The 16,329-nt window shown below is 49.8% G+C and overlaps 6 protein-coding genes across 6 annotated transcripts; 5 read left to right on the plus strand and 1 right to left on the minus strand.

The window, feature by feature from the left end:
* Positions 1–129: 129 nt before the first annotated feature.
* LTR64_007217 (uncharacterized protein) lies at positions 130–1,722 on the minus strand (the record flags this gene model as incomplete). The annotated part of the gene is made up of 2 exons (XM_064901540.1): positions 130–1,292; positions 1,365–1,722. 2 exons carry the CDS (start codon positions 1,720–1,722, stop codon positions 130–132), a joined length of 1,521 nt encoding a protein of 506 aa, XP_064752616.1.
* A 2,318-nt stretch (positions 1,723–4,040) lies between these two features.
* AXL2 (polarity establishment/cellular polarization) lies at positions 4,041–6,698 on the plus strand (the record flags this gene model as incomplete). Its single annotated transcript, XM_064901541.1, has 2 exons — positions 4,041–4,095; positions 4,240–6,698. 2 exons carry the CDS (start codon positions 4,041–4,043, stop codon positions 6,696–6,698), a joined length of 2,514 nt encoding a protein of 837 aa, XP_064752617.1.
* Positions 6,699–7,390: 692 nt separating this feature from the next.
* On the plus strand, positions 7,391–8,868 carry PTC2 (Protein phosphatase 2C 2; the record flags this gene model as incomplete). Its single annotated transcript, XM_064901542.1, has 6 exons — positions 7,391–7,661; positions 7,710–7,783; positions 7,834–7,918; positions 7,966–8,172; positions 8,221–8,481; positions 8,534–8,868. 6 exons carry the CDS (start codon positions 7,391–7,393, stop codon positions 8,866–8,868), a joined length of 1,233 nt encoding a protein of 410 aa, XP_064752618.1.
* A 674-nt stretch (positions 8,869–9,542) lies between these two features.
* PCT1 (choline-phosphate cytidylyltransferase) lies at positions 9,543–11,180 on the plus strand (the record flags this gene model as incomplete). Its single annotated transcript, XM_064901543.1, has 3 exons — positions 9,543–10,084; positions 10,137–10,923; positions 10,974–11,180. The coding sequence occupies 3 exons, from the start codon at positions 9,543–9,545 to the stop codon at positions 11,178–11,180; spliced, it is 1,536 nt and encodes a 511-aa protein (XP_064752619.1).
* Positions 11,181–11,702: 522 nt separating this feature from the next.
* LTR64_007221 (uncharacterized protein) lies at positions 11,703–14,713 on the plus strand (the record flags this gene model as incomplete). Its single annotated transcript, XM_064901544.1, has 2 exons — positions 11,703–11,801; positions 11,867–14,713. The coding sequence occupies 2 exons, from the start codon at positions 11,703–11,705 to the stop codon at positions 14,711–14,713; spliced, it is 2,946 nt and encodes a 981-aa protein (XP_064752620.1).
* Positions 14,714–15,506: 793 nt separating this feature from the next.
* Positions 15,507–16,058, plus strand: LTR64_007222 (uncharacterized protein; the record flags this gene model as incomplete). Its single annotated transcript, XM_064901545.1, has 1 exon — positions 15,507–16,058. The coding sequence occupies one exon, from the start codon at positions 15,507–15,509 to the stop codon at positions 16,056–16,058; it is 552 nt and encodes a 183-aa protein (XP_064752621.1).
* Between the last annotated feature and the right edge of the window lie 271 nt (positions 16,059–16,329).

Genomic DNA, 16,329 nt, shown 5'->3' on the forward strand with positions numbered 1-16,329 from the left:
TGGTATATATAGTAATGGTAGCTGGCGCTCGCTCGAACGCTCACAATTGCAGACCCTTCTCACATGTACCTTTTCTCTTGAAGATACAACACTGCTCAAACGATAAACTCATCTACAACACAAGAACTACTATCGCCCAGTAAATTTAAGCTCGGCATGCCTTGCCACGGGGTACACAATCAGAGTAATGGCAGCAGTCAGAAAGAAACCAACGTCCCCACCATATGGTCCGAATTTCCTCGCGATTGGACCCATATACCACACCTGCGACATGCCCATGAGTCCACCACACAGATAGCCGGTACATAATGTGAACAGTGCCGCGAGACCCCAAGGCAGCTTTGAAGGTGTATCCCACGCCTCCAGGTTGTAACCTGTCTTTCGACGGAAGTATCTGTCTTCCAGGAGAAGAATGATGGTAAAAGCAACAGCCCAATAACCGAGCATCGAAACAAAGTTGCTAATGATGGCTGAAAGGTGCTCTTTGCCTGCGATCGAGAGTGCAGCCAGGGCGACTGCAGCCAAGAAGGACCAGATAAAGCGAGGCACAGCATGGAAGTAGTCGCCAAGGAACTGCAGTGCCAGACCGGAGGAATAGAAGATAACGACGTTGTTTCCCAAGACCGAGAATGTCAACATGACCAAGCAAAATTTGCTCCAGCCCAGAGGACTATACGTCTCCCGAATCAGACCACCTAGTCCATAAGTGCCGTACGTCGTGTACCATGGCTCAACCTGCCCGAGCAGCGCTGCGTTCGCAATTACAGCGCCGACAATCGTCGCAAACATGATTGGAAGAGCTGCTCCGAACTGAGTCAGAAGGAAGACTTTCCAAGTCGAAGTATTCGCTGGATAGTTGCAGTAGTAGTCAGCGGCGAAGCTAGCCCAACCTGCTGTGGAAGAGATTGCGATCGAGAAGATGCTTAGCCAGCTCCCAGCATGTGCCACACCAGTCGAAAATCCAGGAAGTGAGGCACCTGCATGAGGTGCAGCTTGGCCGACAAGTACGAGCAGCAAGATGAAGCTGATGATCCAACAATACTTCAAGAATGTGTGAACCCATCGGAAGCCGAAGATACAGACCAAGTACGAGATAAGAGTAACGATGATGCAGCCGACTGACACTGTCATCTTGTAGTCTGACACAGCGGAGAGAAGTTGTCCTGTGATCACAATGTTGACAACTCCAAAGCCACCAGCCACGATGATGCTCAGACATGCACAAAGCTTTGCGCCGTAGAAGCCGAAAGAATAACGCGATGTTGCAATTGCACGCAGACCAAGCTTAGGACCTAAAGTACCACAGAAAGCTGGACATAGTGCTCCGATCCAAGTACCGACAACAATGGCGGCAATTGATTCACCTAGCGGTAGCCCGAAGAGAGGTCCGAGAGCACCGATTGGCACAGTTCCAACGTGGCAGGTGGCTCCCCACCACAACAAGAATATATTCAAGATAGAAGGTGGCTGTTTCTTGTGCTCAGGAATGCGATCGATGCCTTGAGTCTCAATGCCCAGTTTGCGATCAAGCCATTGTTCGCCTTGGTTGAGCGCCCGGAGTGGTGCAAACGTGGATTGAAGTCCTCGTGCTCGGATATATTCGTCTGCGGGAGTTGAAGTGCCGTACTGGTGCTTTTCCTGTTCGTTGATAGTGACAATAGCTTTACTGGCTTCGAGGTCTTGATGGCCTACATCATCATGCGAAGAAGGAGGAGTACTCATTCTGATAGTTCAATGGCTGAGTACCTGCTTGATATCGGCAATATCAGTAACACAGAAATGTTGAGCAACAGCTGCAAGACTGAAAGAGCTGAAGCCGGCAGAAAGTGTACGGCAGCAGGTGTCCTGTCTTATCTGGTCTCTGACAACCTCGATAACAAGCAAAAGACAGTGCCGAGAGGTGAAGATGCACCAGACTGGAGCTAGAGGGCGCTTCACTGGCGGGGAAGCAATATCCTCATTCCACTTATGAGAAGCGGTCCATGGGAACCCGGCATCGCTTCTGAGTAGCTGCAGATCAGCCGCGTTCAATTAACTTTCAGTTTTCCACCAGGAAAGGGACTTCTGCTCACATTCTCAATACGATCTATCACTAACGTTCAGCATCAGTAATTAGGTATAAGTAATTCAACTCGATAGTATAGAGTAACCATGGAAAGCTGTATAATGGATACGTAAGTATGGTATGGCCAGGATGTGTCCAGATGCCGGTGTTTGATATCAGGACTAGTACTGACGCGCGCAACTCTTAGTGCGACAGCACATCCTTGGCCGCACCTCAAATCTCACGTATCATGCCACGAGGCGGTGCATGCTCGATTACTAGTTCGGCGGCTGGCTTGGCTTGGCTTGCTTTGATTCTTCTGCAACATACATTAGTTTCTGAGGGGCTTCTACTCGAACAGTCGAGTACAGTAGAGCAGTAATCCTGGAGCATGCTTCCTCGGCAGGCATTTCCGCTGAAGAACGCACCACGATCTTGAGACAACACGTGGCAGACTTATACCTTCAACGTACAGAAGCACATCTCAGATTCCTAGCGTAAGTGCTTGCGGTCCTTCCCAGCTCGATCTGTAACAGGAGTCTAAGCTCCTCACAACGAGATCATGGTCCTACGCGAAAGAGATGTCGCCACTGAAATAAACACATCCGACGCGTTATAGACTGAAGACCCAAGCTGCCAATCATCCCTTGCTCTTACGCATCCACTAGCTCAACGTAAGTCGAATATCTTGAGATCTGCTTGCGACCATGAATCGAGTGGTTGCTTTTTTTCCCGGCTTGCATGGGATCTTGTTCGACTTTTTGGCTTCACTAACATGTACATCGTTCGACGAACCAACCAGGCAGCCCTCATAGCGAATATTTTCGAGTCAGCTCCGTCCGTACCGACTGGCATCGTCTTCTCGCAGGTACATGAGTATCCCTGCTCTGCTCATAGGGTCGATCGAAGCTAGGACGTCAATGTCACAAAGGTTCAAATAACTCATTGGTGCGACAGTTGTCACCGTGACTTGTTGGCAGGAGCAATTGCATCGTGTAGTGAAGGTGAAGAACGTGCTGAATTAACAAGATCTTCTTCTGTTGTGGTTAGCTTGTTCACTTTCGCAATACTCCCGTTGCAATCTGAAGCAGAATATGCTACTCATACCGAAGTGTAACATCTTCAAGCGAAGAGTTGAAGTGTTTGATCACTCAGAAATGCTGGACTCCGGTCGGATTTCGCCCAGTAGTTTACCGTTGTCCTTGATCTCCCTTCGGAGCTCCTTGATCGCATTCTTGAAGTGATTAGTACTTGAATGTATTCGTGTTATGTGCCTGACTCACTGCAAGGGCTTCTGGATTTACGCCATTCTCGATGAGTGAAACGCATAGCGAGAGCTGCGCTCTGTTGAGATCAGTGTCCTAGTCTTCGTCAACATGTTTCCAACACATCATGCGATTGTCGACTGACTAGCAGGATGGAAATTTCCTCCAGAATGTCGACGACCTCTTTAGCTTTTTCGCGTTTACTTTCTTTTGAGGACATCTCAATTCGAACGAGATTGTCAAACAAGCCTTTTCTTATCAGGGACCAGTGGTTTACAGATTCACTCGTGAACGCGACGTGTTACGTAGATAGTAGGCCAGCGTGGTAATTAACGGCAATATTAGCCCTATAGGCTTCGAAAACCAGAAATCTTAGCGCGCTTGATATCTCCATTGGCTTCTCACCAGTGCGCGGTATCACTTGGTATCGCTAGATGAACACGCGAATAACTGCATGTCTTGTCAGTGCTTACAACCAGCCACATCCTTCGCTTGACGATTTTCATGCTTTATTTATGTTGTGCCTTGTCTTCAGCTCAGATGTCCGACTCTGGTATACAGCCGAGTCACAGACCCTGGACATCCGGCTTGATACCTGATCGTTAAGCTAAAGGACTACCACACTCTTAGCACCTATGCTATGACCTTTCCAAGAATTGCTAGCACATCTTATTGCTATAAGATCAGGGTACGCGAGTACGAGACCGTCTCACACTCATACCACTGTAAGAATGCAGACTCTTTGGGTCCGTGCCAAGTTGGAGAGGGTAACTCTGCAGCAACAAGGTAAGCCTGCACATTTAACATACCAGAGCAACTGAGACAAACTGTTACATTATAACATACTTGATGCTGGCTGCTGTCGTTCAGACAGTTCGAATCGATGCCTAGCATGAATGAAATCCTGCCATGTTCTCTTCGCGCTCGCAGCTTCCTGCCTTCAGAACGTGGTGTTTGCGCAACCACAGATTTCCTATCCAATCAACGCGCAGACACCTCCAGTGGCAGTTATTGACCAGCCTTTCAGCTTCTCATTCGCCCCGGGCACCTTCTCGTCTACTCAACCACTCAGCTATAGTCTAGCAGTCTCACCAGATTGGCTTCAGCTTGACTCGGATTCTAGGACACTACTCGGAATACCATCAGAGCAAGATGTTGGCCATGTCCATATTACTCTAACGGCTAGCGATGGCGAGGGTACAGCAATACTGGACGCAGATCTCTTGGTTGTGGATCAGAAATCTATTCTCACCGCCCGTGATATTCTCAGCGACCGCATCAGTGAGGCAGGCGAATACTCTGCTCCCTCGACGTTGCTTCTCCGACCACAAACTGCATTCACCTTGGCATTCGGACCGGACGTCTTCGATACAGACGACTCAAGCATCAAATACTATGCAACCTCTGCCGACAATTCGCCTTTACCAGCATGGGTACACTTCGATGACAATGCTGTGATTTTCTCTGGCACATCGCCGTCGCTTCTGACACCACAATCCAGTCCACAGACATTTTCATTTGCGCTAGCAGCATCCACCATACTTGGCTTCTCGCAAGCAGTAGTCAACTTCCAAGTATCCGTCTCTAACCATGTTCTTGCATTCCTTCAACCTACACAGAAGTTCAACGCGTCTGTTGGCGACGAATTCTCGACTCCAGCTCTACTGAGTCAACTATACCGAGACGACACACCATTAGACCGTTCGTTGATCCGTGTCACATCGTCTAACCAACCAGATTGGCTGATGTTACGCGAGGATGAGCTTTCTTTCCATGGCATTGTACCCGACGTCTCAGATACAGTCTTCAGCTTATCAGTGACTGATAATCTGAACAATGTTGCTGAAACTGAGATTCGGATCTATCTCAACGACCCAAAAGCAGACGATTATCCGATCGAGTTGTACCTCGGAATGCTCGATGTCACAAGAGGTTCTCTTTTAGAATATAGCTATGACTTGGGCGGCAAGGTCGACCCTTCGGACGACATTGAGCTAGATCTGAACTTGGCCAGGTCTTGGCTCACCTTCTCAAGGAACAACTTCACCCTTAGAGGCATCGTACCGGACGATGCAGATGCGGCTGTCTTCAACATCACATTGATGATCAAGCAGGATGAAAACATCAAACAGCTTGACAATCTTACCATCCGCATCATCCAGGGCGACAATCCTACTAGTACGAACATTTCCGAGACCAACAGCGGCACAACCACTCCCACCGCCACTGACAACGGAGTTGCATCAAGTGGTGACGAAACCCAGGCTCCTGTGACAAGAAAGAAGGCACTGGCACTCTTGGTAGCATTGCCTATACTTGCAGCGGCTCTACTATGCTTAGTTGCTTTCATCGTGGTGCGGAAATCGCGAGATCGACCTCTGGAGACGAGCCGCCATTCTACGTCAGCCACTTCTAACGGGCGAGCTTCCACACAAGACATGTCCCATGATTCAAGCTCTGAAAACATTGTTATATTGGCTGGAACGTCACCTTTGTCACAATCCTCAGCCGGTGTCATGCCCTCATCGCCGCCACTAAGGGTTGACCTGCCCTGGTCACTGCACCTGAAGCCTCGAAATAGGAGGCATTCGGTGAATGAGGACGACGCAGCAACAACACCTACTACACGGTCGAGCTGGGAACTATTGCTGGAGGATGACGATCACGTAGACTCTGAAACGGGTTCTCCTGGCGGGCTCGAAATGGCTAGCACCAGCTTAACTGGGTGGGAGCACTCAAAGCGACCACTTACAAGCCCACGTCAACAAAGGAGCTTATCGGTTCAACGTCTTGGTTATCGTAATTTCAAGCCTGAGTCACAAGCCATGATGGCAAAGTTCGATGGTAGACGGAGAAGTGGCCTTGGCCATGGTAATGTACTTGAGGCCACTCCATCAAATCATGTTGAGTCAGCGCTACGTTCGGTACCACTGTCGCCTACATCGGAGATGCAAATAGCTCAGAAGTATGGTAATCGACGATTCAGAGAACCATTGAGGTTACAGGAGCGATCTGCTACACATGGCTTAGGAAAACAACCAAGACTCACGACTTGGAAGACGACGTTGAAGCAGAAAGTACCATCGTCAACAAGCACTGAGTCTATCTACGCACCACCAGCAGAGGAGGAAGGTTCAGCTAGGACTGAGTCTGGCAGCAGTTCGGCTTCAAGGTGGGAAGACGACGACTGGACGACGGGGAGCAGTGAACATCAGAGTCAGGGTAGGCAGGCCAGAGAAGTCGCGGGTGGACTCAGCTTACGAGTGGCTGATCGAGAGAAGAGTGAGGTCGCGAGAGGGCCGCGGATCACTAGTGCTCTCAGTCAGGGACCAAGTCTAGGAAGCCAGCAATCGGGGAATAGCCAAGGGATCAGCTTGAGGTTCATATAGACAATGACTGCGTAGCACACTAGAGACGTACCGTTTAGTCACTGGCCCATGGAGACTTTGCAATTCGAGCAAGCACAATACAGTAGATTGAAAGGCAGTGGTAGTGGTAATGGAAACACTCGTAGAGAGTACGACAGTGGTGTTCGCGATGACGGAATGATTGTCCAGAGAGTGGCCGCTCCGTCTAGACTGTCGAAGATTGCGAATCGACTCTGAATTGCATTACTTGCACACGCGACTGCGATATTTCTTCTGACTGTAGATCTTTGCATATTGAGTTTCCACACAAGCAAGCTTCTTGTTCGTGCAACAACCTCTATAACTCTTGCTGGTGCAGTCCTCCATTACTACCCAATATATTGGCACCCACACCCGGCATCGTCATTGCCAGTAACTGCCTGACCCGCAAGCATCCCACCTGTCGATCCTCCAACACGCATGATATTCGACTGATAGACGTCCTTTGGCCTCTCTTAAAAAAGATCTTCTATCATGGGTCAGACACTGTCGGAGCCCGTCGTTGACAAGGTACAATCCCAAATATCGTGGAGAGTGTACAATCTCAAGAGCACGAATCTTTCATGACGAATCTTCAAGAGTCAGCTTCCAGGTCGAAATACCATACTAACACCTTTCCATGATAGGTCTCCGACAAAGGTGAAGACGATTGCGTCGTATGGGGCCTCTCCGCCATGCAAGGATGGCGTATAAGCATGGAGGACGCGCATGCTGCTGTCCTTGACCTACAAGCCGAAGTCGATGGCAAGCAGCAGTCCTTAGCCTCGCCCGAAAAGCGCATGGCCTACTTTGGTGTCTACGACGGGCATGGTGGAGAGAAGGTCGCACAGTTTGCTGGTGAAAATATACATAAGATCGTTGCGAAACAGGACGCCTTCTCCAAAGGTGACATAGAACAAGCATTGAAAGACGGGTTTCTTGCTACGGATCGAGCTATCCTCAGTGGTATGGTTTCACTCCTGTAAAGCTAGGTGCTTTTCTCACTCTGAACAGACGCAAGATATGAAGATGAAGTGTCCGGTTGTACTGCTTCCGTTGGCATTGTGTCGCGAGATAAGATCTGGGTGGTAAGCCGCTGCTCCTCAGGTGAGAGACATAGCCGTCCTGACCATAATAGGCAAATGCTGGAGATTCGAGAACAGTACTTGGTGTCAAGGGCAGGGCCAAGCCATTGTCCTTTGACCACAAACCACAGAACGAAGGCAGGTTTTCATCCTGCTTCACACGAGCATTCACTTACAGTGAACAGGGGAAAAGGCCAGGATTAGTGCTGCTGGCGGATTCGTCGATTTTGGACGTGTCAATGGCAATCTAGCTTTGTCGCGTGCTATAGGAGATTTTGAGTTCAAAAAGAGTGCCGACTTGGCGCCAGAACAGCAAATAGTTACAGCATTTCCGGACGTTGTGACTCACGAGATCTCAGAAGATGACGAGTTCCTTGTCATTGCATGTGACGGTATGGATATTGATCACATAAAGGAACGTGTTGACTGATATTTTACAGGGATTTGGGACTGTCAATCGTCCCAAGCAGTTGTCGAATTTGTACGACGGGGTATCGTTGCCAAGCAGGAACTTCAGCACATCTGCGAAAACATGATGGACAACTGCTTAGCTTCCAACAGCGAAACTGGCGGCGTGGGCTGCGACAATATGACCATGATTGTCATCGCTCTTCTCCATGGCAAGACAAAAGAAGAATGGTACGACATGGTTGCGAAGCGCGTGGCGGACGGAGATGGGCCCTGTGCACCGCCAGAATATGGCAAGTCAGATCGGGAACAACAAGAGCAGTGACGATCTAACCGTGAGTCTAGCTGAATTCCGGGGCCCTGGTGTACGCCATCAGTTTGACTCAGAAGGTCCAGATGACTACGATCTTGACATACATCGATATAGGGGTCGAAATGGTAGGATAATCTTACTGGGAGATGGAAGCGAGGTTTTGACCGACTCAACAGATGACCCGGACATGTTCGACCATAGCATGGATGATCAGAGCGACGAAGAAGTCAAAAGCAAGCAAGGCAGCACTACAACCGACGAGAGCGATACGCAAAGGTCGGCACGCGAAGGCACACCAGGAAAGGACGAGCAGAAAAAATCTACAGGGTCTGAGATGCAGGTAAAAGGCGTCCAGGACAGTCCCTGATTGGAAACATGATAGCCATACGACAACATCATTGACCTTCCTAATGATTCACGCCAAACGACTACATCAAGATACCCAAGACATTGATCGACGACTCTGGATGATAGCATACGGAATATCATGCTAGAGCCACCATAAGGAGCATTATCCTTAGTGTTCTAGTTTCGTGTAGTTACTATAAACGTGTCGAAGCATCAATGCGATCTGAATTTTGTTGGCTTTGCCTTTCTGCACTCTGATTCTATAATTATCGCACGCTCGAAAGAAGCAGGGTTTTGTATTGTTTCAAATAATACGTGTCCTTAGGGAGCCCGTTCCGTAACAAGCTCGAGCTCAACTGTCTGCAAAATCTGGGTTGACGTCAGATGTTGACAAAAACTTGGACTTGGTTGAATGTCCTCGAACTTGAAGGTGTGACGGTGTGTGCGACGCATTCGAGGCTATGCTGTTGATACCTACCAATAATTCACATTGACCCTGAAAAGAAAGTCGTCGACCTCAATCTCGTCTGTAGGGACAAAACCTCGCTGCAATCATCGCAGCTTCCGTATCGATAGCAAGGTCCTCTCCACACCAAGCAACCTACCACGTGGTCAGAACACGATTCATCCTCCAATCTACTCTGCTATTGTTCCAATCTCTTTTTCTGAACTAATCCAATACACCGAGTCTCAATGTCTTCATCAGCCTCGACAAACAGCCACAAAAGGAAGCGAGGCGGTGGCAGTATCGCCAGTCGTACCCATTCGAGCACGGTCGAGCTCCAACAGCCTTCTTCCCACGACGCGTCCGGCGACGATATGACAGAGTCAAGCCCAGCAGCCAACACGCGGCATCGGAAGCACGTCGCAGAGGACGAAGCTGCTAGCCTGCCGCCTAACAAGCGTGCAAGGACAAAGTCAACTGCGTCTACAAAGGCTTCTACGAAGTCTGCACCGGATTCAGGCGAACCAGATAGCTCGAAGGACAACAGTACAGATGTCGAGAAAAAATCTAAGCGGCGAAGCACCAATACTGCCAGCGTCAATGACCAGAGCGAGGGCAATAGCGATAGCTCGCGTGAAGAAGAGGAGCTGGATGATACAGAAAGAAAAATGGACGCGCCTCCGAGAGCAGGGCAAAGAGATCCAATAGGAGGATATAAGACAAACCCTCCTCCAACCGGACGACCCGTGCGAATCTACGCTGATGGTGTATTTGATCTATTCCATCTGGGGTATGTGTAGAAGCTCTTTTTGCTCTGGCCAAGTACTAACCTACCTCCACAGACACATGCGCCAACTCCAACAAGCAAAGACCGCTTTCCCCGAAACCCATCTTATCGTTGGTGTGACTGGCGACACCGAGACTCACCGCCGAAAAGGTCTTACGGTGCTCACGGGCCAGGAACGGGCCGAAACAGTGCGACATTGCAAATGGGTGGACGAGGTCATTCCCAATTGTCCATGGATTGTGACCAAAGAATTCCTCGCAGAACACAACATCGACTACGTGGCCCACGACGATGAGCCGTACGGGGCAACCGAGGGCGATGACATCTACGCTCCAATCAAGAAGGAAGGGAAATTCCTTGTGACAGAACGCACAGAAGGCGTGAGCACTACAGGCATCATAACCAAGATTGTCAAGGACTATGAAAAATATATCAGTCGCCAGCTCAAGCGAGGCACGTCACGACAGGAACTCAACGTCAGCTGGCTCAAAAAGAACGAACTGGACATCAAGCGTCATGTTGGTGAGCTGAGAAACTCGATCAAGCAGAACTGGACCAGCGCTGGTGGTGAAATTGGCAGAGACCTGAAGCAGTTCTGGCAGAACGCTGGGATTGTCATGTCCAGGCCTGCTAGTCCAGCACCTAGTCTTCGAAAAGCAATTAGTACTGCAAGTGGTGCAGGAGATTCACTTGATATCAGTGGTGCGAAGAGCCCAACCACTTTGGAGCATTTGAAACACCTGGATATCCCAAGGGCACAGAGTCCTGGTGGCAGCAGATTGCGAAGCGATGAATTCGTGGCCGGGTACAGTCTCGGATTGCTTGGCAGTGTAAGGTCATGGGTAAGTTTGATGTTTGTACAAATGACAGGAAGCCACACTAACGAGTTCAGATGTCGCGAACTAGGAGATCGTTACGAGACAGCCAGACCAGCCCCGAAGGTACTGACGACGAAGATGTTAGAAGTCCTGCCTCGGAACAGGGAGACCCTGTCTCGCCGAGCACGAGCAGAGGACGAAAAGGCAATAAGGGTGGTTCCAATGGGGATACGATTCGTATTGAGCGGGATTCAGTGGACGCTATGGACGTCATGCATTGATCGTGTCTACAAGTGTGTATGTTGAGTGGAAAGCGTTGAGCGGGCTTGATTTGAGGAGTCTACGACCATAAGCTGTGGGCGTTCGTTTGCTGTAATAAAATGGTTAGGATAGAGTAGACTTAGAAATCAGAATCTTGGTCAATGTAGACCTGTACGGGAAGCTTTTCAGACGTACTATTTTGTGTTTCTACTGCAGGACTGCCGGCTCAGTGCCAATTTTGTGTCTCGTTGTGGCCATATCCTTTGAGCAGAGCATGTGTAGAAATGTTTTTCGATGCAAGCTGACGTGTGAAAGTGACATCCTCGGCTGATAATTGTTCGAGACGACGCCGTGGAGAAAGAGCGTTCATTGGTGTGAAGAATCGTGTAATAACCCTAAACTGCTCCGTGGTTAGCTGGCCGTGAACGTGCCCGGAGCTCACTGCAACGACTTTTGCCCACCTGCGAGTCATTCTTTCCTCTCCGCATCGCAATCCCCCGCAGTCGTGCTTTCACTCACCAAACTCGAAGCTCGCGACCACCATGGACTCGCCAGCTGCAAAGACTCCTCGTCGCAAGCAATCAGGCAACAAGACCAAGACTCTGCCTTGCCCGCATTGCCAGCGTTTGTTTGCGAGATTGGTGCGTACTGGATCCGCCGGCACCGATTCGAGGCGCGATAACACCCAAGCTAATCCAATTCACAGGAACATCTGCAGCGACATATACGCACTCACACCAAGGAGAAGCCGTTTGTCTGCGAAATATGTACAAAGACATTTGCCCGCAGCGACCTCCTCGTGCGCCACGAGCGACTCGTTCATCCGGGCGACGAAGAGCAGCACACCAGTCGCAAGTCCCATAAGAGACGCACCCACTCGACGGCTTCGACCCATGCTAGACCTCATGCCAACAGCGATGCCTCACAGAATGGACCGTTGTCGCCGCTACAAACTCATAGTCAGAGTGACCCCTTGGATATGGTACAACAGAGCCAGCATCCGCAGATGATGTCCTCTCCTGTCACACAAGAAGGAAGAGGTATGATGGACATGCTAGATCCTCAGCTCATGCAGCCTGCCAACGGAATGACGACCATGGATGGCATGCCTGCACACCAAGGAAATACCTACGTCCCTCAAGGTCTGGATCCGTCGTGGGGATACGACCTAAACCTACTCTCTCATGCTGCAAGCCACGTAGCGTCCAACCAGCACCAATATGGTCTTCCAGATATACCCCAAGTCACTCAAGAGCAGGGTCAAGAATCACTACACCAGTTACTGCCAGGTACTCTTGAGCAGCACTACCCTGCACGGACGGTGCACGATTACGGCCACCAGACACCCTTGTACGAGCAGAGTCCAGATCTGGGTGATCCCATGCAAGATTTCACTGTCTTTCTTGACAGTATAGGCTTGTCCTCGGAATGGGATCCAAGAATGATCAACAGTACAGAGGGAGAGCCTTTTGCCTCGCCCGAGTTGAAAAGCGATCCAAACTTCTATCGTCAGACAAATGGTACTCCTGTGGATCACAAGCTCACAGCTGTACAAGATGAGAGTAGTACCTTCTCAAGATTTGGCTCGAGGCTGCCCTCTCTACAGCCGGACTCACGCGAACACACTTTGCAGCCGCTCGAGCAGAGAGCTAATGAAGACTACCTGAACATCCCCAAATCAAGAGGCGCCTATGAGGTTTCCGACTCCGATCGTCATCTCTTCGCTTCCAAACTGGCAGCCTTTGACAGTGTCATGCCCAAAGGGTTTATTGCACCCTCACGTCATTCACTATCAAGGTATCTGGCAGGGTATATTAATGGCTTCCACGAGCACCTGCCTTTCATTCATGTGCCAACTCTGTCAGTCGCTAGTAGCGCTCCAGAATTGGTGCTTGCCTTGGCAGCTGTCGGCGCACAATATCGCTTCGAGAATAGTAGAGGTATCGAATTGTTTTACGCTGCAAAAGCAGTGGTTCTGGAGCAGGTCAAGCGTCGTGATGGCTTCCAGATTCCTCAGTTATGGAACAGGCCACGAACACGTACTGGCTCCATTGTGCAATCACCCTCCAATGGCGGTTTCAGTGGACTGAGCTCAAGTGGTAGTCCTTTTCAATTCGCCCCACCAGAAGAGGTCGTTGCGCCTGACAGCAAGGAGCAGATGGACTCTATACAAGCTCTACTTCTTCTCACAGCTTTTGCCACTTGGGAACGCCACCAAGAACTGCTTCGGGAAGCTCTAGCCTTTCAAAGTATACTTGCTAGGTTGGTACGCGAATCTGGCCTCACAAGCCCTGAAGTGCCACCTTCCGAAGACCTTTCCTGGGAAGAATGGATTCGCTTAGAAGGTGACAAGCGAACCAAGTTGATAGTCTACTGCTTCTTCAATTTGCATTCAATCACCTGGAATGTGCCGCCACTGATATTGAATTCAGAGGTGAAGCTTGATCTTCCGGATCCTGGCAACGAGTGGAAGTCACCAAGCGCTGATATATGGAAGAGAATACGTGCACAAAACGTACCCTCAGCGGTACCTTTTCAGACCGCTTTCTCGCGCTTGTTCTCTCGCTCAAGTCAAACTCCTGCACCAACACTGTCGCCGCTAGGGAACTACGTTTTGATACATGCCGTCATTCAGCAGATCTTCTTTGCCAGACAATTGTCCATGGTTTGGCCGGCGCCTGATGCTACTTCGTTGCGTCAGGAGGACATCACTGTACTAGATCGAGGTCTATCGTCATGGAAGTCAGGATGGCGACGGGATCCTCAATCATCATTGGATCCACAGAACCCGAATGGACCTGTGGCTTTCACGTCTACAGCTTTGCTTGGCCTGGCATATATACGTCTGCACATCGATATGGGACCACTTCGACATCTCGAGACTCGTGACAGCAGCCAGATCGCTCATGCTCTACACAACACAAGTCCAATCCGTAGGGATCCGCGATTAACGCCTGCACTGTTGCATTGTGCGCATGCTCTGTCGATTCCTGTACGACTGGGCATTGACTTTGTCGCCAAAACACAAACTTTCTTCTGGTCTATACAACACTCACTCTGCAGTTTAGAATGTGCCTTCCTGCTATCCAAATGGCTCTATAGTCTGTCGAGAATCATACCAGATCAACAACCGCCACTCTCAGAACACGAACGCAAACTCCTTGTATGGGTTCGCAACATCCTAGAAGAGACAGGCATAACGGTCGTCCTGAACGGCAATGCGGGCGACGTCCACGTGGTCACTCAGAGTCAGGAACTCCTTGAAGACGAACGTAAAATCCGAGGACTAGCGATCAGCGTCGTCCGTGTCTGGAGCAAGACCTTCAAGGGTAATACCTCCTGGGCAATTGTGGATATGATCGGGTCTGCACTGGAGGTCTATGCTAACCTGCTCGAGGAGGACATGAGAATTGATCTGGGCGTGACACTAGGCAGTCAACCAGCAGATAGTCGGCCAACAACCGCGACTGGACAAGCGAGTCTAGGACATTCTGCGATGAACTCGCAGTTACAGGCACAGGTGCAGACACCAGTCAGTGCAGTTTCGGGCTAGGGACCAGGCAGGCAGCTGGTGATCGATCATCAGTGAGCTGTATTAGTTGTAACATGACTTGAAAAGGAGGACTCTCAATGTCGGTTCGAGATGTGTAACCGGCCAGCATCGTTCCATCAGGACGAAGACAGACCAAGCTGCGTGTGTGCCTGCCCTTGTCTGAATGCTTGTATTTACTTAGTGTATATGGTATAGCCCCCTGTTCACATGTGTATAGCTGTTCTATATGTTACTAAAAGGTGGGAGTCACAAAAAAAGTTATACCTTTCAAACATATGTATTGCAAGCCGCTCACCGACAATTTTCACAAGTAAAGTGGCGAGTGTCATGTCAGACCTTCACTCGCAAACTAGTGCATCGCGTGTGCAACTTCACCTTCCCTGTCATAATTACCACAACAATTTTGTCTTTTGTTCAGCAAAAAAATTGGCAAGCTTATCTAGACAAAACAATCGAACACTTTAACAATGCGTAATATCTTAAAGTACGCCAATGTTCGACCTCATGGCAGTCAACGACTATTTCCTACTGCGCGATCTGTACCTCGATTGCCTAGCAGTCTCATCTGCAGGAGACCGTTCTCGAACCTTTTTCCGAAGGTGCCGCACACTACCCCTCCAAAGGCAGTCAGCCGTCTGCGCCAACGACTTGATTCCGGTGAGATCGTGCCCTGGCGAACCGCCCAAAGCTTTATGGGAGCAACAACGCACGAATGATTCTTGTCTCAGGACCTCGAATACCACAAGGACAGAAAATGGGGTCATGTCGTTTACCCGTTGTGTTTATGACGATGATGCTGGCTGGGAGAAATTCAAGGATATCATCGAAACCAGGTCGCTCCAACTCCTTGCAGGAGGAGGTGCACCAGAACTTGCTGATGAACTCGAATGGACATTTGTGGAAACCCCAGATAGTCTTGATGGTGCGACCATCCCACAACTTCGCGCTCGCTTCCAAGTATGGGCTCCTCGTGCAACTGGTAGAAGAGAACCTGGAAGCAAATCCAGACGAATCGCACTATACGGCTTCGAGGTATATCTACTTCGTTCAAGTCGACGCTGACTCGCTGCGCAGTGTCGTCTATGACTCGCCGCAACCTCCTTACCTCGATAGCGACGATGAATTCGATCCTGGTGATGGCTTTCTGAGCTTCGCTTATCGGTGGTCGCTAGATACACCCGACGCAGGTGAGGAGGTGGAGGCTGAGAACCGTTCCGGTGGTGACGAGGACTGCACACTTGAGGACGCAGGGTGGATGAGGGTGCCTGCGCACATGGTTGGCTCACAGTTATACACTGTCCTTACCGAAGACTCGTGGTATGATCACTACGTGCTTCCACCCTGAAATAAGCACGATTGATGAAATGCTTTAGCGCGTGTCAACTTCGATGCTGCAGTCAGTGAACAGAAGCCAGCGCACTCGCGTATGAAGGTACACAGCAGCGACATTTCTGTTGCAGCCAATACTGAGCCTGCCTGAGCTTCCATTGACCAGTGCATGTTATCGCGTTAGTCGATACTGAAGGGAAGACTCAAACGGGTCGTGATAGATAAGGATTTTGCCAGGAAGGATTGAAAGGCAAGGAAGTCATGGATAATGAAGTAAGTCTGACACC

This window comes from Lithohypha guttulata (assembly GCF_036872675.1).
Source record: "Lithohypha guttulata strain CCFEE 5908 chromosome Unknown scaffold_5, whole genome shotgun sequence".
Taxonomy (NCBI): Eukaryota; Fungi; Ascomycota; class Eurotiomycetes; order Chaetothyriales; family Trichomeriaceae; genus Lithohypha; species Lithohypha guttulata.